This window comes from Phasianus colchicus, chromosome 13 (genome assembly GCF_987193195.1).
Source record: "Phasianus colchicus chromosome 13, bPhaCol1.hap1.1, whole genome shotgun sequence".
Classification (NCBI taxonomy): Eukaryota; Metazoa; Chordata; class Aves; order Galliformes; family Phasianidae; genus Phasianus; species Phasianus colchicus.
Genome location: NC_143448.1, coordinates 5,069,297 through 5,094,758, shown reverse-complemented (window position 1 = coordinate 5,094,758; position 25,462 = coordinate 5,069,297). Strand labels below are relative to the sequence as shown.

At 37.9% G+C, this 25,462-nt stretch overlaps 1 protein-coding gene across 7 annotated transcripts in view; it reads left to right on the top strand.

Moving 5' to 3' along the window:
* FTO (FTO alpha-ketoglutarate dependent dioxygenase) overlaps positions 1-25,462 on the top strand; it is a 228,494-nt gene that overhangs the window by 78,407 nt on the left and 124,625 nt on the right. For all 7 annotated transcript variants that reach the window (XM_090149890.1, XM_090149895.1, XM_090149893.1 and 4 more), the window contains exon 8: positions 19,710-19,834. In XM_090149890.1, the coding sequence (XP_090006016.1) occupies positions 19,710-19,834 (125 nt within the window). The remainder of the gene's footprint in view (positions 1-19,709; positions 19,835-25,462) is intronic.

Here is a 25,462-nt window from a genome sequence, read left to right as displayed (position 1 = left end):
TAACACTCTATTTGAATTACCAGAGGTCAAAGGTACAGTTTTTTATTTGGGCTTTTTGCAGGCTTTCTTCCAATGATATTTTTTCAACTGAAGGTTTTGCTCTTTTTTCTTTTTTTTTTTTTAATCTGAAAATTACTTTGAGATAGGGCAGTGGCCAACAAACAGAGAAGCATCCTCCTTCCTTTGGGACCCAAAGCTGTTCAAGCTGAAGCCATGAGAGGGTAAATTTCCTTTGCAAGAAAAAGATCCTCCAGAAGTTTCCTTAACTGTTTTGGAGATCAGATTTATTAATGTATTTAATACACACACTTGGATGGTGATTGTACATACCCCTGTGTGTGTATATATGTATACAACTGCATTTGTATACACATGCATGCTTATATGTCAGTGAATACACACATACTCTTTATTACATGTGAATATTTACAACTGTCATTTCAAATGGTTTGTAGATGCTCTAGAGATTGCTGGCCAACTGTCAGCCAGTCTCGCAGTTACTGTATTTTACAGAATTGAGAAGGTATTTTATGGGCCTTGAAGTCTTTCAAAGTTTGTGATGGAGTGGAAGTTAACCTTATCCAAGTATTTCTAGCCTTGCTGTTAAGACTGCGGTTGTCTTTGTGTTTTGTTGAGCTGGTCTACTTACAGGGCTCAAGCTGATGAGAGGGAAAAAGTGAGGGCTTTTTGCTGTTTTTTTTGTTGTTGTTGTTGTATACAACCCTGAGCTTGTGTGAACATGAAGGCACCTCCAGAGTATTTCACTTTTCTGCAGATTTTCTGAATTGTTTCCAACTTCAAAGACTTTCTAGTGGTTTACATCAGTTGACCAAAGTGTGACACTGGTCTTATACACTGTTATGAATATGACTGTAACATATGGGCTTGACTGGAGAGGCTGAAGCAGATGTTTCACCTTCATGATGTGGGAATTCCATCTACTGCAAATCTGGAAAAGCATGGGGATTTAGGAAGACCTGCAGGAGTTCCCTCACTGGTGTTTTTCCAAACTAAAACCTTGTGCTGATGTGTGAAGCTGCTAGAAGCCAGTTATAAGAGCATTGTGTTGGTAACTGCTAGCCCTCTGAAGTGATTAAGCCTTGTGTATAAACAAAGAAGTTAGTTAAGGAAGGAAGCATTACTATTAGGAAACCAAAAATGAAAGGAGAGTGGCTGGCCTGGTGGGGTCTGTATTTGGGCGTCAGGCTGTAGTGTGTTTACAGTTCCAATTATGCTCATCTTGAAAATCAAAGGGTCTGCCTCCATATTTTCCAAGAAGCATAACCAATCCTGACTTGTTTCTTGAAGAGAATTCAGCATCAGACCAGGTTGATCAAGTATTAGCAATGAATGTCTTGCAGAGCTGGAACCTGGGTTCACCAGCATCCAAAAGCTCTGTTTTAACTCAGTCACCAGCTGTGGCCTTAATGCCTGAGCTGATGGATGAAGTCATTCAGTCTGTCAGAAAGTTGGAATGGATTATAACAATATATGTCTAATCTGTGCATCAAAAATTGTGGGTGTTCAGTGCTGCTCTGTGATGAAAATAATGTCTGTTAGGGATGCTCCAGCTCTTCATATGATGGTTTTGTTTTACTGCCTGTGTGCCAGCTTTTCTCTGGTGTTTTGCTCTGAGTTTTGTGAGGTGCTAAGATTAGTGCTGTTTTGCTTTTGTTAAAATCTTTCATGTTTGCTGTGACAGATAGGTGAAAAAGTAGTATTTGTTCTGTTCCAGCATGCGAGGAATCCAGCACAGACACCGAGGACAATTAGTCCTATGTTGTGGGATAAAAAGCAGACATGCTAAAGTTGTACAGGGACTTTTTTCCTGTATGTGCTCCTTGGGGGGATCTTTGCATATAGCACTGTGGCTTCCTACATGACTTTTCTTTTTAAGATTATTTAACTGCTGTCTGCTGTTCAATTGCTGGCCTGTGGTTAGCTTAGTTTTTCTTGCACAAATACAACACGCTGCTCTGGCTTCATTCCCTTTTTTTTTTCTTTCTGTTCTCTCAGAGTTTTGCTCATATTTTAATAGTTCCATTTGAGTTTAGCTGTGTTTGTTCTAGTTCTGCAGAGAGTGAGTAGTGTGGTACGACCAAATGTGTGGAAAGCATAAAAGTCTGGAGGAGGGTTCAGTAGCAGACAGAATTCAAGGCAAAGTGGTTTGTGAGCTGAGCAGAGAAATGCAGAGAGTAGCAGGAAAGAGGGAAGAAAAGGGATGGGAAAAGACTGGAAAGGAAGAGTGTAATAAGGGTAAAAAGTGCAGAGAGAAGAGAAATAGAAGTACAAAGAACTTGGAAGTGCAACAGCTATTTTAACAGGAAGAGTGATGAATTAGAATCTGGCAGTGTACTTTTAAAACTTCTTTTTGTAGTCAGCATAATGAGGCTAATGAAAGTGTCTCATCTTTCCAAGTCGTTATTCCTTCGCTTTGCTCCCTGAGGTGAGAAGCACAGCAGTCGGTGGTAGAACAGGAAGGAGAATACTTGTTCTTAGGGATCAAAAAATTCTCAAATTGCCGGTCTAATTTTAGTCCATATTCTTGGGAATCTTGGGCCAAATACTGTGGTTGTTGCTTTGTCTGCAAGAACTCTAAGGAATTAATATGAAAATCTGTTTTTTCCTATTGAAATTCACCTGTTGGGCTGCAGTTTTTAATATTGCTGTAGGAAGATATGTAAACTATAATAACAAATAGCACAGCCACTTAAAAATGTGACTTGTGTGAATGTCCTTTTTTCTCTTTGTATGTCAGAAATGGTTTCGTCTGTTGATAAATTTCTGAATTGCCTTTCTTGAGAAGTTGTTCTGCTGTGACTTTACTGTAGCACAAAGTCCAGCCTTATATCCGCAGACAGAACAACTGCAATGGTGTGCTTGTATGAAATTTTAAGTGATGAACTGCTTGATTAGAAACACAATATCTTTGTAAAAGTTGTTCCTTGTTTTATGTAAATCAACTTTTTACTACTCCAGGTGAGGGGGGAAAGTGTGGGGAGGGAAAGGAACTGGCAAAACAAGAAACATAGAATTGAAGTTCTAACACTATAAATGTCAGCACTTCAAATGTGAACGATAAGATCCAGCTTGGTAACTAAGATCTGCTTCTGTAAGGATGGGAAAAGTTGTTTGCTGACATTGCTCATGTACCCAGAACAATGTATTTAGCAGCTTTTATATTGAAGATTATATTGTGTCTAAACACATATTTATTGTAATTTTGATGGTCCTGTTTCAAAGTCTGCTGAGATATACTTTTTGAATGTCATGAACAACTATTTCTTTACTTGGATTGAATCATAATTATTTGCTGAAGTGCTGTAATCTCTTCTCAGAACAGCTGTTTGAATGGTTGGTATAACAGACATCAGCTATTAACATGATTGTCATCAATAGGGCTAGCAATTTGATACTGTAAATCTGTGATGCTCTTCTTCTGATGAGACTTCTTGTAAGTAAAATTAGTAAAAAATAGTTAAGCTACTGCACAGTCAAACTATGTTGCTGTGGTCAGAAGACAGCAGGTTTCTGTATCTACAGTGTTTGAATTGGTCCTCCAGTTCCTGGTTTCCCAAGGATGTAAGTGATGGCTCCATTATAAATGTTTTAGATCACACTGACAGCTGTGGAAATTAAACAGCCAGCAAAATCTATTTTATGTCTGGCCTAGCAGAGAAGAGAACAGGTGAAAAAAATTCCCTGGGAAAATGAATTCTTATGAAGAGTGGAGAATCTTTTCCTTTTTGCTATATTAATTTTATTGCATTCTCCAATAAATAAGACTAGCTTTGGTTTCTTTGTGGTATTCACATGCACGTTTATCACTTATGGACTCGGAATATGGCTTCTAGGCCACGTTGTAGAACACATGGCTTAACTTTCTCTAAACACAGGGAGAATTTTCTCTTTAGGATAGCTTCCAGAACAGTTGCAATGACTGAGAATTGGAAGGAGCTTCAGAATGCTGTGAAAATCTAAGAGGAGAAAGATTGCTAGTTTCCTTGAAATCTCTTATAGTTTATTATGAATATAAGTATTACCTTACCCTGCTTTAAAATACCTCAAGATGTTGAGTCTTATATAGGAACTGTGGTTTTAAAGCACCAGTTCTGACACCTGCTTCAGACATCTGCTCACTCCAGGCACCTGGTTTGAGCCTGTGCTGCACACCAGAGGAGACCAAAGGACTCTGCCTGTTCAGGTGGCTCCTTCAGCCAGGGCTCGGGGTGCTGGAGCATGCTGCCATCAGTGAGCTCCCCCTGCTCCTCTCTAGCCCAATTCTTTCTTGTTTCCACGGCAACTTCTTAAGTAACTCCATCTAGCAAAGTATTCTCTGTAGCAATTCACTGTTAGAAGTAATTTGATAGTCTTTCTTGTGACCTATACCAGTCACTGGTTGTTTCTATTTGAGCTGAAGACTCAGAGTAATGGAGTATTCACTGTTTCATTTCTTGCTTTTTTTCTTTTTTTTGGCCAAGATGGGGGAATTTATGTAGGTTGTAGCTCAGAAATGAGGCTGTGGGATATTATTTGTGTATTTTAAAAATCAGTGTATTGTGACCTTTAGGATCTATAGACGTTTTTTTGTGGAAAAACTCTTTAAAAAAAAAAAAAAAGGTTTATTGCAAAGTAAATGGTTAAAACTGTGTTGCAGTTACATGAAAGAGACAAACATATAGTCATTATTTCCTGAGTATGTAGCTTTTATGGGAAAATAAAGGAAGCAATGGCTGGGTGTCATTAAGAAGTAGCTAGTGGAAAGCAGTGGAATGAGCAATGAGACTTGTAAAGTGTCCTGGAAACTGAAACACCAGTGTACAAAGTACTGCTTCTCCTTGCAGATGTGGGTGCCATATGGCAGCATTAAGAGGAATGCAGAGTAGGAGACAAGAATCTTATTATCCCTCACACTTCCATTTGCTTACTGTTTGCTTTGGGCAGATAAGTTGTGTGTGCACCTTCCTGTAGCACAGTGTTTTGGACAAGGCACCTGTCAGGCTCTCTGGAATTTCTTTAGTGCCATTCCAGCTTTGGCACTTCTGATTATAATTTGGTTTTGAAGTAGTTCTAGAATCAGAGTGGTTTTTTTTGTAACAATTCTTAGATTGAAATCTATACTCATTTTCAAGGGCTATTACTCTTCTCTTACAGCCTTTCAATTTTTTCTTTGTTTTCCTTAAAAAGGCCATCTGCCATGATTGTGGTATTGCTATCCCTGAAACTTGGCCTGCTCTTTTTTTCTTACTCTGTCTCTGGCCCTCCTTCTGTAGCTGCCTTGTGTATCTTTGGAACTAGATGGACTGACTGACGGTACTTTAACATATCATGTTTTTAAAGGATCAGGTTTCTGGAAAGACAGCTGTGTGTTCTGGGTGTCTTTGGAAGGATGCATCTGAGAAGGTGGCCCATATCAGCTCTATGTGAACCTCAATAGCTGCAGAAATGTCATATTCTCAGCTGCTTCCCCCTTCCCACCTCCTGAATTACACGCACATCCACTGACCAGAGTTTTCATAACTTATAACTATTTTGTGTTAATTTTGTATTTCTCTGAAAATACTTTAAAAAAATTCTTAAAAATCATCAAACTATAAATCTACCAATAGTCAATACATTTATCTTAGTTTTAATATTCTAAATTCTAGCTCCTTTCTGCTTTGCTATTTTGAATTCTGTTTATTAAAGTATTCTTGAAAATTTCCTCTTCTGATGACACTTGGAAGTTAATGGTTTGTTTTTATCCCCAAAACAAGTTGTATAACATGCAAAACTGGAGAAAACATGCTTAGCTTCTCTCTTCTACTGTTGCTTACCCCAAAAGTTGGGGAGGACATTTCTGTGTTTGGTTTAGCCCTTAGCTGAGGTTATCTTATTCAAATAAGATTAAGTGGAGGTTCTTCTGTCATAGCAGTGATTGCTATATCAAGAGAGAACACGAAAAGTTGCATTGAAAGGGTGTAGAGGAGGCCAAGAAAATTGCACAGAATTTAACAAAATATCTTATAAAGGGAGTCCTTGAAGCACAAACTTTGTAATTCCAATTCTGAAATTTAATGCTTATTTGTCAATCACAGCTTATCAGTCTGCACAGTGGTCATACTGGTGTCATCACAAATAATAAACGACCCCTCTATCCACTCTTCCTGTTTTTAGCATCACAAAGAATTGCAATTTTTTTCACTTCTCCATTACAGGGTTTAATGCAAATACTTGAACTTTCCCATAGCCTAGGAAACATGGCATCTTAAGAAGTATTTCCTAGCTGAGAAGATTGCTGTTATGCTAGTATAATGATTTTGCAGCACTTTGCTCAGTGGAACACATCTGTGGGGAAAACCATCCAAAGGACATCCTAAGTTCTGCTCCGTAAAGAAGTGCTCAAAATGACATGCAAAGCATTAGGGGATAGAATCCACCCAATGCTATCTCAATTTCAGATACAGGGGAAAAAAAAAAAGAAAGAAGAAACTATTCCCACTAGAAACATTATAAATCTTAGAAAATATATAAGTTTTCCTCTCTCTGACATACATCAAAGGCATAAAACTTGAGAGATTAAAATATGTTTTTAATCTTGGTTTGATGAGCAAAACTTTCGCCATAATATTTATTATGAGAGGCTCAACTTGTGTTGCCTCTTCCCTTTGTTCTGTTTATATATGACTTCCTTTCGTCCAAAAAAGTAGGAAGTATCGCTTTCACAAAGCCAAAGGATATTGCAATGGTTTGTTCATTTAAGCTGAGTCGTAGGCCCACGTGGCAGGCACAAACTTTTCTTTTATTGTCCTGGGTCCCAGAGGAAGAGCAAAGCTTTCTGATGGCTTCCCATGAATGCCTTTCATTTGTGGAGGAGTTTCACTAGCTTATGCTGACTGTACAAAGATCAAACAGGCAGGAAAATTGTGGTTTTGAGAAACTTAGCCAAGATCTTTTTTGTTTTCTCAGAAGTTTTTCTTCTCTAACCCTATTTTTTAAGGACAGTATTAGGACAATTTGTTGTAGTGATGGATGGAAAAAGAGCTTGATGAATCGTTTTCTGTTTAACTTTTAAGTACTTTCTTAGTTATTAGAAAATTTGTCAGTGTATATTATGAAAATGCTAACCATAATTGCAGTCCTTCTTTATTGCATCTGGAATCAATGACATCCAAAATTAAGCATGAAAAAAATGTTGTGGCTTCTTGGTCCTGCAATTGCATCTATACTGGGACTGTGCGCCCACAGAATTTTACTGAAATCATGCAGGTTTTGCCTGGACACAAAGGTCTGTCAAATATATTTGATTATAGGAGCTGACCTATTGAAGTCTCTTTTGTTTCAAGAATAGTTTTTTTTCCAGTTTTTTCAGCTTTTCTCTTAAAGATTTCCATTTTGCTTAGCTGTTAGTGAGCGTAAGTATTGGAATGAGATATGCAGACCACATCTTTTTAACTGCAGTAATGGCATGTTTTGTTAGCAATACACAGATTTCATTGTGTTGTTCATGCAAAACCTCATGTTTTTCATACAAATTTAGGTTTTGGTGAAGGATTATTTCAATAAAACTAAAATGACTTAGGTTTCTGAAGTAAAACACGTAGCATCTATAGAGGTCAGATGTAGCTGGAACTTGAACAGCTGTACAACATGCATCCTAGATTGTTTTTAATTGTCTTCCCTTTCTCTAACAGCAGTAATTCTTGTTTATATTGTCAAGTACCTCTCTACCAAGCACAAGCGCACCATACTTTAAGGTCACATGCTTAACCCTACTGCATGGTCACAATGTAAATGGGCGCCCTTTGTTTTCATTAATGTATGAGGGGTGGATGCAAGGCAAGGCTGTTCACAGGGCTGGAATAACTTATTGTAAAAGTGTCTTAAAGAAAGCATATTTTGTCTCCATACCACAGTTGTTTAGCATTACTCTTGTGCATCCAACCGGCAGCCAGTTTGGTAATGGATTTTGTGTCATTTTGTTCTTTTGACCTGTGATACTTCCTTTGAATTCACCTCAAATAATAAAAACCGAAGGTTTTCCTCCTTTCTAATGTCCTAGAAGTAGTAAACAAAGCTTGAACTGGTTTGTTTTTTTCCTTTATGTGACAGTTTACCAGTCACTGTTAGTGCATTGCTGTAAAGGGGTAAGGTTGACTTCGGTTGACTTTATTAAAAAAAAAAAAGTCAAAATAATGCTCAGTGTTTTTTCACCAGTTGAAAAGTGAATAAAGCATGTCCTTTTTAAAATGATTTCAAGAGATTTCAGTAAGTTTTGTGCCTTTCTATCTCTAGTTACAGGTATGGAGAAAAGATGCTGTTGAAATCTTCTGGATTATTTTGGTTTTGATTATCTGGAATTGGCCCTGAATCCCAAGATTTTTGGAGATTTCAATTTGAATTACCATTAGAATATGTGATTGACATCTGCACTTGGTGTAATAGGTCAGAAAAGCTGAAGTTGTGCTTTTAAATATGCTTTACTGTGTCAAAAATCAAGCTGATTTGTTGGATATCTTTGTTCTAGGTTGTTTACTTTCATTAATTATTTTGGGCCATTAATTTAATGCCATTCATATCTACTTTAGAGAGACATGGGTTTATGCTAACCCACAAATTCCACAGACCAAATATTGAAGACAGACAAATTTGTGATCAAATTAAACGTTTTCCCCTTTAAAAAGAGAAATATCTCTATGTACTATATGAACAGTTTGGGTTATTGCTCATGTAGGCTATCTCTCTTTTTTGTGAGCTCCAAATACTGTGACATGTGATTTGTCCTGTGGTGCTGTGCTAAAGCAGAATGTGAAGTACATAGGCAGTAATAGGGCTGGAGATGTGAAGCTGTAGTAGAACTGGTCAGGGTGCCTTTCTGAGGGAGACTCACAGAATGGCCAGGATTGGAAGGGACCTCAAGGATCATGAATCTCCAACCCCCCTGCCACATGCGAGGCCACCAACCTCCACATTTAATGCTAGACCAGGCTGCCCAGGGCCCCATCCAACCTGGCCTTGAACACTTCCAGGGATGGGGCATCCACAATCTCTCTGGGCAGCTGTTCCAGCACCTCCCCACTCTCTCTGTAAAGAATTTCCCCCTGACGTCCAACCTAAATCTCCCTTCCCTCAGCTTAAAACCATTTCCCCTTGTCCTGCTGTCACTCACCCTTTCAAAGAGTTGATTCCCCTCCTGTTTGTAGGCTCCCTTTAGGTACTGAAAGGCTGCAATGAGGTCACCCCGCAGCCTTCTTTTCTCCAGGCTGAACAAGCCCAGCTCCCTCAGCCTGTCCTCATAGTGGAGGTGCTCCAGTCCCCGATCATCTTCGTGGCCCTCCTCTGGACCCTCTCCAACAGCTCCCTGTCAGACTTCTGCTATGAGAGAGCAGACATCAAGCTCAGGCTGGATGTGGCTCTGGGCAGCCTGGTCTAATGGTTGGCAACCCTGCACATAGCAGGGTTGGAACTGGATGATCGCTGTGATCCTTTTCTTGGTCCTTTTCAACCCAGGCTGTTCTATGATTCCATGAAGGTGTAATTTAAGAGCACATCAAGCAGGTGACGTAGGTGCTGAATTATCAGACTCTTCAGCAAACTGACTTTTGATTCAGAGAGTAATTGGCAAGCATATGTGCACGGTGATCTACTGAGCATACTGATTGTTTTCTTTGTTAGGCTTACAAATCTCATGGTAAACTTTATCTTCTGTGATTGAATGATTTTTCACTAATCAAAATTGTTTGAGTAATGATTTTCGATAAGTAGTGAAATGTTCAAATGCTTGGCCATTTAAGCTGATAAATCTCTCTCAAGTGTTTATCTATAAAAAGTGAATGTTCATGGAAAATGAATATAACAAAATCACAACCTTTAGAGCCTAATTAACTGAAAATATTTAAGAAAAAAAACTTTTTTGTTGTTTTAGTGGTTGTTGTGTTTTTAATGCACTAGAAGGGGATGAAGTAAATGTTAAAATTTTCTAAATTGATTTATTTTTCCCTTGAGCTACTCCCTCATTCTATCCTTGTGTGTATCCTTATAATTGTTGGGTTAATTAGTTGATAATCTGCCTTTTAAGGATGAAAAATGAACCTTTTATTTCCTTTCTCCTGAGGAGATAAATTAATTATGGAGAGCTTTATTGCTCCCTTCCTCAGAGTGCAGAAGAGAGCAAAAATCCTTCCCCAAATTCACAATGAAGTGAAAACAAACCCACATGAGAAGGAGACCAGGGAATATCAATGGAAGAAAAGTGGTGTTTTAGTAGCAGAGATTATTGGCACGCTGGTACTTGTCATTTGCTCCAATCTGCATCTCTCTGGTGGAAGGGAAAAACAAGCAAAATCTAAACGTAACTCTGTCAAAACAGCATAATCAATACCTGGCCGTGGTTTGCATTAACCAGTTTTATAGAGTGTGGGTAATACAATTGTATCGTGTTCAGGAGGGCTGTAGGTAGTGAGAAGAGCACCCATCCCATGGCCTGCTGGCAGTCAGTCTGTGCACACTTCCCTCCTTGGAGGAGCCCAGCGAGGCTGTAGGATGAGCACAGCAGAACTGACCTGCAGGTGTGCTGTGTCTTCTGTGCACGCCTGCACTGGGAACCTACAGACATGCACACTCAGAGCAAGGCTGAGTGTACTTTGCATTTAATTTGTTTGTTTTAGTAGGAGGTTCTTGTAAAAAGTGTAGGCTTCTTCTGAGCAAACAAATCTATAAATTTGGTCAGACACAATAAAGGAGCATTACCTTATTATAAAGTGTTACCTTAGTTAGCATCTTACATGTAGCTGGACTACTGAATTAGTTTTGCAGATTTCTTTTTCTGTCCCATTTGCCTTGACAGCAAGTATGGACTGCTGTCCCTTACATGAATGTGAATGTTAAATCTACATGAAAGTGTGCTGTGGTGCTACTGGGGGTAATGAAATTACTTGTGCCAAATGTGAGAAAACTTCATTTTGTAAACAACTTGGTCAGAGTCCCATTACCATAGGGTGATTCATAGACACGGTGCCTTTCATACTGTGAGGGTGATAAAGGCACTGAATGCATATGTCACTAGAAGATATGTGGTTATCTTGCATGTGTACTGAATTGCTACTCAGCTCTGCCATGTGTCCTAGACAAAGTGTGCCCACAGGCGCTTCTGGATGCAAGTGGCTCGCCGTTTCATTTGGTTGTAGCTAGCAGCTTCTTCATTTTGCAGTATTTAACTCATTCTGTAACTTATATCTCTGTGCTTGAAATTATTTCAGTAGAACTGGCACCAAGAACGTCCCAAATATTTGCGCAGTTTTTTACAAGCAATTGTGCTAAAAAGTTTTGTGGTAAGGCGGCAGGTGGTTCGATAGCAACAGGTGGTGACTTCAGTCATGTTCAGTGAACATCAGTGTTCAAGACTTTTTCAGTATGAAATATGTACTGAAGTACATAGTTCAGGAAATCAGTGATATGACAGGTTGCACTTACAGCACTAGCACTGAGAGCTGCAAGCAAAAATACGATCGTGAATTCTGTGTAGCTTACCATACTAAGGCTTCAGTATGAGTCCAAACAAAGTCTTGCTTACCTTTAGAATTAGTTTGTTGGAATTGGTGAAATTTAATGAGGGTTCAATTCAAACTAGTATTCATTTCAACTAGACTTCATTTGGGTTTTAGCGAAATGGCATTACCCACTTGAGGCTTTGAAGCCTGTAATTCTTCCGTTCTTTTTTTGTCCCTAAGCATCTGGTGATGTTAATTTTGACACGCTAAGAAAATTGCACATACTTTTGAGTTCTTTTGATTTTTTTTCAGCAACTAAGTTCATTTATATTACAGTTCTTCATGCTCAGAACTGTACATAATTGGTGGTGATAACTGTTCACTTGCTGAGTGAACTCATGCAGGTTGTACCCAGTGCGATTCGGCACTGCAGAATGTAAGTTGTCCCAAGAGCTCATCAGTGGAGTGAGTCTTGTACTGCATCTGAGCTCAACCGATTTCAACGGTAGTGAATAATCACTGAAGCATATACTACTGTGCAGTTCTTCAGAACTTAAGTGTTCAGTGTAACTACTGTTTGCATGTGACCAAAATGGGAGAAGGGAGGTGTATACAAAGGAGTGAATTATTACAAAGAACACTTTCTGCTTCAGTTCTTGTTCAGAAAACATATGTTCAGCCATGCAGGCAACAGTTGGGGTAAAGACACACTGTAGGTTTGGAAACAAAAGACATGTTCTTTTCTTGCATTCACAATGTTTTCAAACATATTCACTTGTTAGGGACTAGCCTGTCAGCTGGATCTTCTTGCAAGCCTGATTTCTTTTTCCTGACTTCTTTCAAAAGCTTTTTCCCCCACAATGTTTTACACTTCATATAATCCACTATGCATGGTAGGCCTGCTTCTGTCTTTGTGCTATTGATGATTCAGACAGAGGTGGAGGGGCCGTGCTCTGGGAGAATGTGGCTAAAGGGTAACCTTTCACTCACCCATACATCTGAAGGTGCAAAGCCACTCTTACTCCAAACACTGTGAGTGGGTCAGTTGCTCTTTCTTGGTGAGATGAGTTCACTTCACTTTTAGTGCGCTGCCAAACTGGTTAGTGCAGCAAAAAGATTTTGAAAGTGCTGTTCTTTATACTTTTTTTTTTCCCCAGACTTTCAGATTATCATTGTTACTGCATTGAATCATCCCATGAAGTTCTCTCTCTGCTGGGAACTTACTCAGTTTTGTTATGCCAGAATTACCTAAAACTGTTTCGTCATAATATTGTTTCAATGCTTTTTTTATTTTTATTTTTCCAAGTATGTAATTCAAGACTATAATATAGATAGAAATATACAGGCATAAAAGTAATGGTTATTTCCTTTCTTGTGTAGGAATAAGCTCTGCCTAGTTTAATTTATGACCTTTAAACTCATATAAGTCCAAAATGTACTGCTTTAGCTCCACAGGTATAGTTAAATGGTACAACTTTCTAGTGCAGACAAGACTTAAAGTTTTTATGGAAATGTCTAAGTGATCTACTCTCTGTAGGTTTTTCTAGGTCAAACTACTCATCTATCAAGTCAGGTATTCATCCTTTGTTGTCAGCAGTGAATACCTCAAAGAGAGACAGAGCTTCCTACATTTTAATGCGTGTAGGTTTGTTGTATGTAGAGCTTAAGCATATGTCGAACTTCAAGCATTCTACTCTATAATTGGGTTATGTACTTGCTTAGTTCAGATGTGCTTAAGTGCTTTCGCCAATTGTGTTCTACTGAGTATAAGGGTAGAGAAGAATCTGCAATTTGGCAATGATTTCCAACCAGAAACTTGAGACTTTTTTCCCTTTTACCTTACAAAAAATATATTTAAAAAAAAAAAACTTCCATAAGATTCCCTGTTCTTTTATATTTTATTCAAATACAGTCATAGTATTTGACCCAAATATCAAATAACAAATATCAAATAACTATTTTAATATTGGATGCATTCTATTTACTTTAGCATCATCTCTGACTCTTCAACAACTTATTCTTGTATAAATTTCTTGTCTTAGAATATATCAATGATTCATGTAGAAGTAAACAAAATAAAACAAAAACAAACAAACAAACAAAAAGTTTATGAAGTGTTATACCGACTTGTGGATTATTCATGTATTGTGTTGGAGTACTAATAGTGTTAGCTGAATTCAGTGGCCTGGGAAATTACCACTAATGAGTGTCCAATGATTAGGGTTTCCCATATGAGGTCCTGCAGAGCATGAGTATAACTTAGACAACTAGAAAATCCACTGCCAAGAAAACTCTATGTAAATATTTTCTAATGGAAGGTGCCAGCAAATGCATCCTTGCCAGCATACGTCAAAACTGCCAAAAGATCTGTGAGGATAGGGATTAACTTTTTAGCACTGTCATCTTAAAAGTCTTGACAGGGAAACATTATTTAAATGTTTTTCTTGACTGAATATGACTGAAAAGATGTTAACGGTGGATAAAACTAATATAAAGTAGTTAATGATAGTGACACGTATTCCAAGTCTGCAGCTTTTTCTTTTCACTGAGCTCTGTCAGACATCCCTGAGAATACTACAGCTTTAAAATAAATTGGCCTTCCTTCTCAAATGAAATTTGATGATTTGTCTCCAGTCTGATAAAAGAAAGCACACGCTAGTGTATTGCCTTCTTTCAGGAATTTTTTTGTTTTGTTTTATTGGCTCTTTAAGGGTAAATTATGTTTTAGATGTTGCACTGACTTCTATGACTCTCAGGAAGAAAACAGTTAATAATAATTTCTTCCCTTTCAGCTCCCATGAGCCTACCTTCATTGTACAGTTTGCGTATAACAGCTAGTAAGAGTAGAATGTACTGAATCTTAAACAAATCTATTAGGATCACGATGGCAAGAAACTGGGAAAATGGCAGGAAAAAACGAACAATGATTTTGTAAAACCTCCAAAGGTCAGAAAAAGGCTTTCAGTAAGTATGCAGAGGCTAGAAATCAAATCCCATTTCCTATCATAAGAAACCAGTTGTTTTAGCAGCAGTGGTTAATGTACTGTATGTGAAAGATTTAAGACTAGTTGGAAAGCTTTGCTTCTGTTTTATTAGGCTGCTATTGAAAAGCCAACAGCATAACTTCAACTAGGTGCTTTGAGATTTCTTAATGGGCTGTCAAGGGCAAGACACCAGGTCTGTGCTATACTAGCTCTTTCCTGTACATTAAAACAACAGGGGCCAAATGATCATATACAGAAGTATGAATTACTTGATGCTTTCTCTGTTCCATATGGTCAGCCATGTCTTTGGCAATTAATCATGTACAGAATCAGTTGAGTGCTCTCTGAAGCATTGAAGTCAACATTTAGTTGTACCTGTGCCAGTGGGGGCAGTGGGGGTTGCAAGCGTAAAATAGCAGCATGAGGAGCTGCTGGCGCCGAAGCCAGAGCAGCTGGCTTCTATAAACAACACTTTTTTCCTTTTTACCTTTTTTCTTTTTTTTTCTTTGACAAACATGAGCCATTTTTCAATATCATCCAAAACATGAGGCTGCTGAGTGAAACTGTGATATCTGGCATAGTGGATTAATAAACAAAGGGCAAAGAATTGGGTTTAAAGTGTCCAAATTCCTGGGTGATAACTTAAACCATACTGGGTACTTCCACATACCAGTGAAAATGGGTGCATTTACTCATATTTTAAGTAAAAATAAATAAATTTACAGTAAAGAAGAAATGAGCAGCGGTTTGTAAGCAATTACTTGCTTCTTTTATGGCACAGAAGTTATGACATGTTAAATTAACATGGCTTAATAGATTTCAGGTTCTATTTTTCTCTAAAAGGCATGGTGTTCTGGTTTTGCAGACTTCCATCAGGAAATTTTCTTTTGCACTAACGATAACATAAAGTCACAAAAATAATGAGAAACCAAAAGACTTAAAAAAAAAAAAAAAAATCAGTCCTGTTTACACATCTCAAACTTAATGCTTTTCCTTCCTGTATTAATTATTGGCTACTGAGAGATGACTGTGATGTTAAAGTAAAATTGATTAATAAAGATTCAGAAGCCCTGTTCTATTTAAACTCATGATGAGTAATTTCCATCTTAACTCTAAGTGAAAAAAATTTGTTTGTTGACCTAATAAAGTGGGTCCAAAAGATGAACTGTCCCAAGTGCCACTTTAACTTTAGTTTAGACTGAGGGCTAGTTTGTTTGACAGGATATTAGGCTTCATGTCTCAAGCTACATGTTTCTAATGTTGAGAGGTCTGTGTTGAAGGGAGGAAAATGAAACTTTAAAAGACTAAAAAGGTACCAGCATGGTTGTTGGAGTCTTTAGAGGTTCCTCTTTTGTTCATTTTTTTCATTGGTAGTGGCTAATTTACGTTCAGACAAAGTTTCTTCTGCTATGTATGAAGGAAAGTATACTTGTAATCCTGTTATAATAGCTATAGCATTAATAAAAGTCATCTTAAGATGAGTAGTAAGACATGATCATAAGAGTTTCTGTTCAGTCCTGTGTCACTGATGTGTTTCGTCAGTGGGAACGAGATGAATATGATAGTGGTCTATTAAAGTCTTGTCTATTGCCTTTCTAACTCAATAAAAAATATGCCCTGATGGTTGCTGCCAGGGATGTCAGTAGAGCACTAGATTTATTGCCACTGTGCCAGGAAGAAGATAAAGGACATAATTTGCTAAGCAATCTGTAACATATGAGACTATTGCCAGATGATATAGGTATATCTATTTATGCACATATATATGTAACGTGCTTATACGGGTTTGGTTTTCTTGAGAAGTGGGTTTTTATTTTTAAGGCTGTGCCATTTAGGAATTACAAAGGAAATGCCCTTACTGCATTAATAGATCTATGAGGAAAAAAGGGCAAGACGTGTTTGAAAATGTTAACGGTAGTGCTTGTTGAGGAGATGTGCTGACCAACGGGACGAGAAGTTGCTTCCCTCTAGTGATAAGCAGTTTGCTTAATCACATTTCTTAGGTTGTCCAGGATATGTTTTTGCTAGCTCAGGAAGCAGAAGAAAGAAAGTTTCGACAATCTGTAAACATTACCACCCTCAAGAATCTCAGTGAGCCCGAAGGTGAGATAAGACAGGCTGTAGGGCTGGTTGTGCTATTTGTTTATTCTGCTGTCCTGTGGTCCCAAGCGTGCTGAACAGCACTGAGTTGGTGCGGAGTCCAGAGCAGCAGTGTGAAGGCTTCACTCAGCATCGTGCACAGGGGGCCTCTGCAGACAATTATCTGTCATTAAAGAGCATTAAAGGAATCGAGACACGGGGTCAGGTTTTCTTTGATGAGATGTGCAACTATAGGGATGTTCAAAAGAAGGTCATTCCTGCCCTTTAGAGCAGGGTGGTATTGGCTGGGTTTCTGTTGGATTTTTATCAGTGTTGATGTGAGGAAATGGCTTTCCCAGCTGATAAGATCTTTGACCGAGTTTCTTGAACCCTTGACCTTTATCAGTCAAGGTATATATTGAATCCCCTTGTTAAAAATAAATCCCGAAACAAGTTATATGGAAAAAAAAATCTTTCAAAGGAGGGTGTTTTATAATATAATTTTACCCAGAATGCTGCTTTATCTTATACAATTTGGGATTTTTACTGAGACAATAAGAATGGCAAGTTATTAAGAAATGTCTCTGTAAAAGCTACATATCAAACCCTGCCCTCGCATTCCAGGCAACCTTACTGCCCTTAGCACTTGTAGGAAACAAGTAAATCAGTTAAATTGCTATGAATCGTTGTTGTATGTTGCTTAATAGTACTATTTCACCCTCGAGGTAGCCCAACGTGCTTGCAGGGCTCAGTAAAGAAGCATTTATGATGTCTGTGTCAAACTGTGTTTGACTTCGTCTGTGTACATCACCACAGGACGGAAAGGTGTTAGTAGAAGTCTGGTGCAATGTAATTGTTCTCTCCATAAAAATTGAAGTGTGTTTTGTTCCCAGATGTAGCTGTAGATGTGAGGGACTTCAGTACCAAAGTGGCAGTTTTGCTAGGCTGCCAGCATTTTTACAAAGGCATTATGTGACTGAACCTTTGGGGAAGCAGTCACCCATTTTTGCAGACTCCAAAGGCATCCTCTTTTCCTTAGGAACCACCAGTTCCCTATGGGTCTGTGCTTTGCAGACTTATTTAGGGGATCTTGATGTTTGTTGTCTGCCAATAACTTTCCGATTTGTCAGGCAGAACATCGTTAATCTTTGTGGTTTTTCTGCAGTCTTGGAGAGAAATAGACTTACACTATTGCCAGCTTTCCCATCTCCTGGGGATTTCCCTATTCTGCTGTGATTAATACAGTCACCCAAAAATTCTGAAAGGAAAATCCTACCGTGCTGTGCTCTGGTAGTATGGTGAGTCCAATGGTGCAATTATACGGAGATAAGCTTAACTATAGTGCTGTGTCAAAAATCTTAGAATACAGAAGATAAAGCCTTAATAGGCATATTTATTTTGAATGATAAGGAGAGTTCATGTTCATCTCTTGAAGAATGTACACATCTTCATCTCACGTGAGTACGTTTTGAAGACCTGTGCAGTTGCTGCAGATGAGCTGCGGATCAGGGCTGTTGAAGTTGGCAGGCACTACAGCTTTTGGAAAAGATGTTGTAGGTCAGTGCAAGGGAAACCCAGGTCAGAGAATCTTATCTGAAAATACTCTGTCGTCTTGTTTGCTTTGCAGTGTCATAGCAGGGTCAAGAATGTGATCTGTACAAAGTTATGGACATTGGGTACTTCTTTTTTTTTGTGCGTGTGTGTGATGGTGTTTGTTTTTGTTTGGATGATTTTTTTTCATGTGCTTTCTTTGCCTTTTGGAAAGCCTAATAGAAATGGGAGAAGGACAAGATGGATGCTTTGTAGTCTTTGACATCTGATGTTGGTGAAATGTTTTTCTGTCTATATGAATCCTGGTATGCTTGTCATTTGGAATCCTTACTGTGGTTTCAATGTCACTGCTACTTTACATAGCATAATATGCATATTCCAACTTTTCGGGAAAAAAAAAACAAAACAAAACATTTTCCTGTTTTCACAACCTGAAGATAATGATGATTTCTCTTAAGAATCCCTGGAGGAATCTGTGTGTGTGTGTGTGTGTACATTTGGGCCAGGCAGGCTTTAAAGGGAACTGTGTGCCATGCCTGTTGGTTATGTTGTTCCCTTAAGAGAGGCCGTGCTGGAGGTAGCATTTGATATCAGTGATATTGGAGTTGTGTTTTGAAACTGCTCAGGTCTGAAACATATTTTTAGCTTCCTTTCCTGTGGAAAAAAAAAAAAAAAACTAGGTTTGCATAAACATTCTGCCCATTTAGTCCCATCCTTCCCGAAAACATTTAGATACTTTGGTCTGTTTGTAAAACATGCTAATGAAGATTACAGCATAAAAAATAAATGAAAATCAATGGCTGATTAAGGTGAGAAAGGCAAATATATTATTCCAAATGAGTGAAAAGATTGCAGCTTAGACTCTGTTTCTATTGTGGTTGGACATCCAGCCAGCAGAGGTCCACAGCACAACAGCTCTACGTGCTGGTAGAGATGAGCATCAACATGTGTCGTTTTGTCATGAGGGAGTTCAAGTTTTCTGACTGGATGATGAAGGACAGATGTGCACTTTGTAGGCCCAGCTGTTAATGCAACATTTGGAAAGACCTGTATCTTGTGTTCTTCAGAGGCTGAATGTAATTCTACTCTACAGCTAGGTCCACTGCATATAATGTATTCCATAAATTAAAAAAAAAAAAAAGTTTTGCTCCCTGTTTACTTGAAATATTTCATAATAAGATGAAAATAGAGCATGGGTACATGGTAAGTAATTTGTTTCAGGAGGCACGATACAAACAGGAATTGCCTTCAAGGTTAAAAGGGTAGGAGGGACTCTCCCCAAATGCTGTAGTAAGGCAACACTTCTGATATGATGTGATATAAGAAAATGTTTAAAAGAGAATGGAATTGTATCTTAGGAAAATGAGCTAGAATGCACAATGTCTTACTGTATTACTTAAGGCAATGAGATGTTAAGGTTTACCTTATGTGCCACATACATTGATTAAATACCAAATATATGGTGGCCATTTCTAACCATCATTTACTGTATTGATTTGTCAGCAGTGGAACTGTAATAAAAAAAGTATTGATTTACTGTCCTTATTTGCTTATGGGCTTTTTATTAATTTTACACATTGTTTCCTATTTCCAGATTATAATTTTAATGTGTTTTTTTCCTTCTAAGACGAGCCTGGCCCTCCAAGAAGTTAGAAAAAAGGAACAAACTGAAGAACAAAGGAATGAAACCATCAGCTGCTTACTGCTGCTTCTTACTGAGCGACAAAGGCTGCGTAATGAATGGACAGCAAGGTGAGAAAACTGAGAAAAATAGTGAGATATTGAAGTTAGAAACAAGTGTATCTAACTGCTTTGGGGGAGGAAAAAAGTACCCCAACAAACTGGCATTTAAAACAAGTCAGAAGTTTAAATTTTTAACCAGAGTTTTTCCCTTAATAGAATAATTAACATGTCTGCTTCTGAATTCAGAGTTCCTTTGTGAGATGGAATGCTCCTTTACTACACTTATGTAGTGCAAAGTGGGTGGTATAAATACTTGAGGATTACTCTAAGGTTTTCCTTATGCTAGTAACAATATGAGCAATACTCCCAATGGGCATGGCATGCAAAGACGTGTCCATCTTGTCTGTTTCCTTGATGATGCTCACGTTTCTTGTGGTGTCCTTCTTGAGTTAACCAGATGGTGTTCAGTAAATTGGAATATCTGTATTCCTAGAGTTCACATTGTGCAACTGTTTTGTTATACACAAGTTCTTAAATTGAACATATTACCATGGCAATAAAGCAGGTGTTTACGCTAACAATTTTTAAAGGCTGTTTGTGTATATATTTGAAAGTTTATGCTATTTTAGTGTAGTCAGTTGAATGTGTTTGGAAACATGCATTTGTACCTTTAGTCTTTTTGTATATAAGTCAATTCAAAGAATTTCTGTTATATGCCACCTTGTATCTTTCCAGCATGTCATCTTTTTAGCTACCAAGTTGAAGTCGCCTTTTTCTTATTTCTAAAATTTCTAAAAAGTAGATTTTTACTCATGCAATAATTTCATACTTTTCTTATTTATGATAAATAATTACATAAAAATGATAGAGTAGTAAATATTTTCTTCCAAATGCACAGCTTCCTATGAAACCAGGAGATGTCCTGTGCTTGCAGTGAAATACAGCTTTTAGTCAAACTTCTTTCAGACTTGCTTAATCAAAATCAACTTTATTTGGTATGTTTTTTTACCTATGTTAGACTTTGCAATTAACAAAGTTGTGTATTTTCTTCTAATATCTAATTTAGAAAAGCTCTCGAAATTTGAGATTGACTTCAAAATGTCAGTTTAGGTATTGGTTCTGGTACTTGGCTGGATTTTCTATTCCCAGTAATTGTGTTGTATGGACTTCCTAGAACCATAGAAAGCTTTGAATAGGAAGGGACCTTAAAGATTAAGAGCTTTAGATAAAAACATTAAAGATTACTACATAGTACTACAGTAGCAGAAATTAGATGCTGTAAGTTATAAATTTATTTTCTTATGGGTATATGATTTTTATTTGTATACTAATCAGTTAAGATCTCAGAGTCAAAAAGAGTCAGTAAGGTGAGTCTCTATAATATTGTTCATATTACAATGTAGGATTTGTTTCCTTTTAAAGGAATTCAAGGGAGTTTTATTGCTTGTGGGTTCGTTCGATTTGGCTTGTTGGTGATTTCTGTTTGGGTTGTTGTTTTTTGTTTGTTTTTTTGCCTACTGCCACCATACTAAATAATCCAAGTAGTTTTGACTACACTGAAAATTGAGAAAATCACTTAAGACTTTTCCATGGGATTCATGCATCCTTCTTGTGAACCAAAGTAAAAGCTTTCTAGAGATAGCAAAAGCCTGAGCAGTTGTAATGAGTGGAATATCTTTTTAGATTTGTTTAGTTTAACAATAATTTCCTAATATACTAAGTCATCAGGAGGCATAGCAATCTAGAGTCATTTAAAAGCAATGTGGTTACAGTGTTTCTGGCCTTTGCTTTTACAGTTCCCAGTTTAATCAGCGGCTGGAGCCAGCGGTGCAGTTGTATCCGCAGCCTTGTCTGACACAGAAATGCCAAAGCTCTTGTGTGGGGGCAGGAAAAGACTTAGAAGCAGACAAAGTGCAGGCCTCCTTGAGACTAAACACCTGAAAGAAAATTTCAAGAGCACGGTGCCTTGAAAGTTCCGAAAGTGTCCTTTGAGTATTAAATATCCATAATCCTTTTTCTTTCCATTTGATGTTTCCCATCCCAGTGACCTATCTGAGTCTCATCCATATGATCTGCATGAACAGGCTGTTATAATACACCTCCCTTGGCTTCATCAAAGCTCCAGCGAGATGTCTGGAATGAGGCACTGGCTGTGGTAGCCATCAAGCAGCAGTGGTGAAAGTTATAAAACGTCCGCCGTGGTGCTGGCAGGGCTGCCCATGTTTTAGAGATCAGCCTGTTGTGTACTTTGGAATTACATGAGAAAAATGTGCTTGGACAGGAAATAATTAGCACTTGTCAAAGGGCAGGCAATAGGTTACAGTATTTTACTTTCAACAGGCTATCAGGGGATCAGCTAGATTAGATAATAGAATTTTTTTTTTTCCTCTGGAAGTTAAATACAGATGACTCTAATTACTTTACATTGTGCATTAGAGAGCACATTATGAACAGTACAACTCCAAGAAATTTAGGTCAACGAAGGGAGGCAGCTGGCAAAATCTTTACTCACACTTGGACTCAGTAGTTAGGTAAGCATTCTGTTCTGTCATTTGTTTTATTTGTCATTGATGCCTCAAGATTTAAAAGAAAAAAAGAAGAATTCTGGAAATTGTTAGTTCAAACCGACTGAATCTTGATATTTATGTTTTTTCAGAGGAAAAATGTCATCTTAACTGTTTTGGTGTGTCAGTGTCTACTGAGATAAAGCACATCCTTGCATCATTTGTTTTTAAGTCATACCAGTGTTTCTGCATGTTAGCCAATTGCAAATATTCTGAGCTCCTATTTCAGCACATAGCCCCATCTGCCCATTAGTACAGCAAGCCTTACAGCTGCTTTTGAAGATGCTGTTGGTCCCTTACATAACTGTGCAGGTCTTCCAAGGATTCGAGCAGTGCTGAGTGGCAGTGATCACAAATACTTTCAGGTAGGACTCGGTGGCTGTTCTCTAAGTGTTAACAGAAATGGTCCAGAGTTCCTCAAGCCTTGGATTTGTTTGTGCTGCGTGATAGTGCCTGACGGACAGGTTGTTATAGCTGTAAAGAGCTGCTCAGCCCTTTGAACTGACCCCTTCCCGACCTCGGCTGGAAGAGGTCCCCCCTCAGCACACCGAGTGTGGGGAGCCCAGCTCTACTGTAACGAACGGGGGGTCAGGGAGCAGCTGTAGGTTTGGGGCGAACCATGCAAACCTGCCTAGGCTTTTTTTTCACTGTATGATAATGAAAATTGTTACCAAATTATATGGAAGTTTAACAGCAATAGTGGGAAAGAGAGGGTGGAGTCTGATGCATTGGGTTTGATAAATGAAGTGTGAAGTTACCCATCTGGCTCTAGACAGCCCTCTTTTACTCTACGAAAAGGAAACATTTAAAAATAACCATGGTACATCTAGAATCAATGACCCATACAGAGAGCTGGAATAGATCAAGATTTAATGGTGACTGTGGAAGAAATTATCATTTGAAAAGTGAGACAAAGGATGAAAAAGTACAGTTCAATATCTGCACCTGATTCGTTTTCAGAAAAGGTCTTAATATTTTTAGTCTGCTAATGATGCTATTGACAATTTTTTCTATTTTACTTTCTAACTGGAATCAGAAAAGTTGTTATCCTTAAGAAACAGTTTGGCCAGAAAATAATTTTTTAAAAAAGAGTACTTGAATTTCTGGAGAGTACGTTTCGCTTTTCCATGTCAGCAAATGCCCAGCAGAACTGGGCAGCGTGGTTTCATAAAAATTCTCTTATTTCTCCTCTTAAAGAAACTTGTATCAAGTTATAATAATATTGCCCCAAATGCTTGGTGTCGTACTCTGCTTAATTATTAGGGTTTTTTGGCTGTATTTTTTGAATAAATACATTTACAATGAAATTAGTTTGTCATGAAACAATCAATGCTAGATTAAATTAGGGGATAATGTTTAACTACAATGAAAGTATTAACTCAGTGGAAAAAAACAGTGAAACCATTTTTAAAAGCAAGTCTTTTTCATGCAAAAAAAAAAAAAAAAGAAAAATATTAGACCGAAATGATTTTATTATGAGGCAGACTGCTGTCCATTATGCTGTTTCATTGAGTGAAATTCGCATCACATCTCTAAAAGGAAATTCAGTCAGCTAAGGGAAAGTATAAATCTTTGGATAAAGATCTAATGAGGGAAAAAGTTTGAAAGGAAAAATAGAAATATTTATGATAGTAATGTTTTCATAGTTGTGCTGGTTAGATTCTGGAATCTTAGTAGAGTTCTCTCTAGGCCATCACATAATAACAAGTTGATATAGTGAAAACATAATATATACTCAGTAAATAATTTGGACCAAAGTAGACACAAAATTCTCCTGGTTCATGAGATGGACAGCAGAGAAGTGTTAATTGATTATTTCCTGCAAGGATCCGTAGCTTAAATCCTTGGCTCATTGAAACGGCATGGTGAACAAAATCTGTTTTATGAGGTCTTTGCTACAACATACGGTAGATCAGATCACTGTGTATTTTAAGAGTTGTTACATTCTTCCATCTTTTCATAGCTCTTCAAAAAAGAACTTCTTACTCATGACAAATAGCATGAACTTCTGGTTTCTAGTCAAACCTGAACTGTAGTTCCTCACTGTTTCTTGGTCACCACACTTGCTCTTCTCCAACCCCTCTAGAAATATGTAGGTCACACCAATCTTTACATAACACTGTAAAGCTGCATATTTTTTCTTGATAGAGTAAGTGCTTGTTCTATTGGTGAGATACTCTTACCTCTCAGCAGTGATAGCTGGATTACTACATAGATATTTTATATGTGAATTTATTACAACTCTTCATATTTGTGTCTGTGCATAGAGTGAGAACTGAGTCCCAGCCTGCAGTAGTCTTGTTGGATTCAATGAACAAAGAAGAGTGTGAGAGAAATCCTGATGAAATAGTGTGCACGTTAAGCAAGACACAAACAGGAAGATTTTGATATCTCTGTTTAGAAGAAAGATATTATTTTTCTTGTGCCTTATCTCTTTCATGCTTAGGAAGGTAAATGAGGTGAATCTCGCTCTTTGCTCCAGCAGGAGAAAGTGTTGGATTACTTACAACTGCTTCAGGTTGTTTACATCTCCTATGATTGTTGTGTGCAATCTTAGAACAACAGATTTTTTTTTCTGTTGGGAAAATCCAGTGTCTGTTTTTCTGACATCAGTAGGGATCTCCACACACAAAGCTCTGTGAACTCCAGTGGGATTTGTGTCATAGCTGTCCTCTCCAGACAGCACGTGTGCCAGCTGGAATGGATGCTCAGTGAGTTAGCAACAAGCATAACAATTAGCAGCAAACTAAGACAGATTTTGAGTTCTCCTTTATGAAATTATGAGGGGGTAGCGGGAGGAACACAACAGAAGAATTGTATTTGTTTTGTATTTTGTTTGTGTGTGTGCTCTTTGAAAGAGGAAAAACTATTCAGCACCCATTTTGAAAGTGAACATGTGATTTTGCTGCTGAGTACTGTGTGTTACTCAAGAAGATGCTTTGAGGTAGACTGAAAAACAGTCTTGGAGCTTTTAAATGAGTGTAGGAAACACGAACTTCAATGAAGTGGTCAGGTCTGCTGCTGTAGCTGTGCTCAGACATCAGCTGCCCTCTGACTTTCCTCCAGTTGCCCATTACCAGGTTGCTTTGCTTCATGTGGCACTCCCTGCTCTTTGCTCATTTTCACCTGTTTT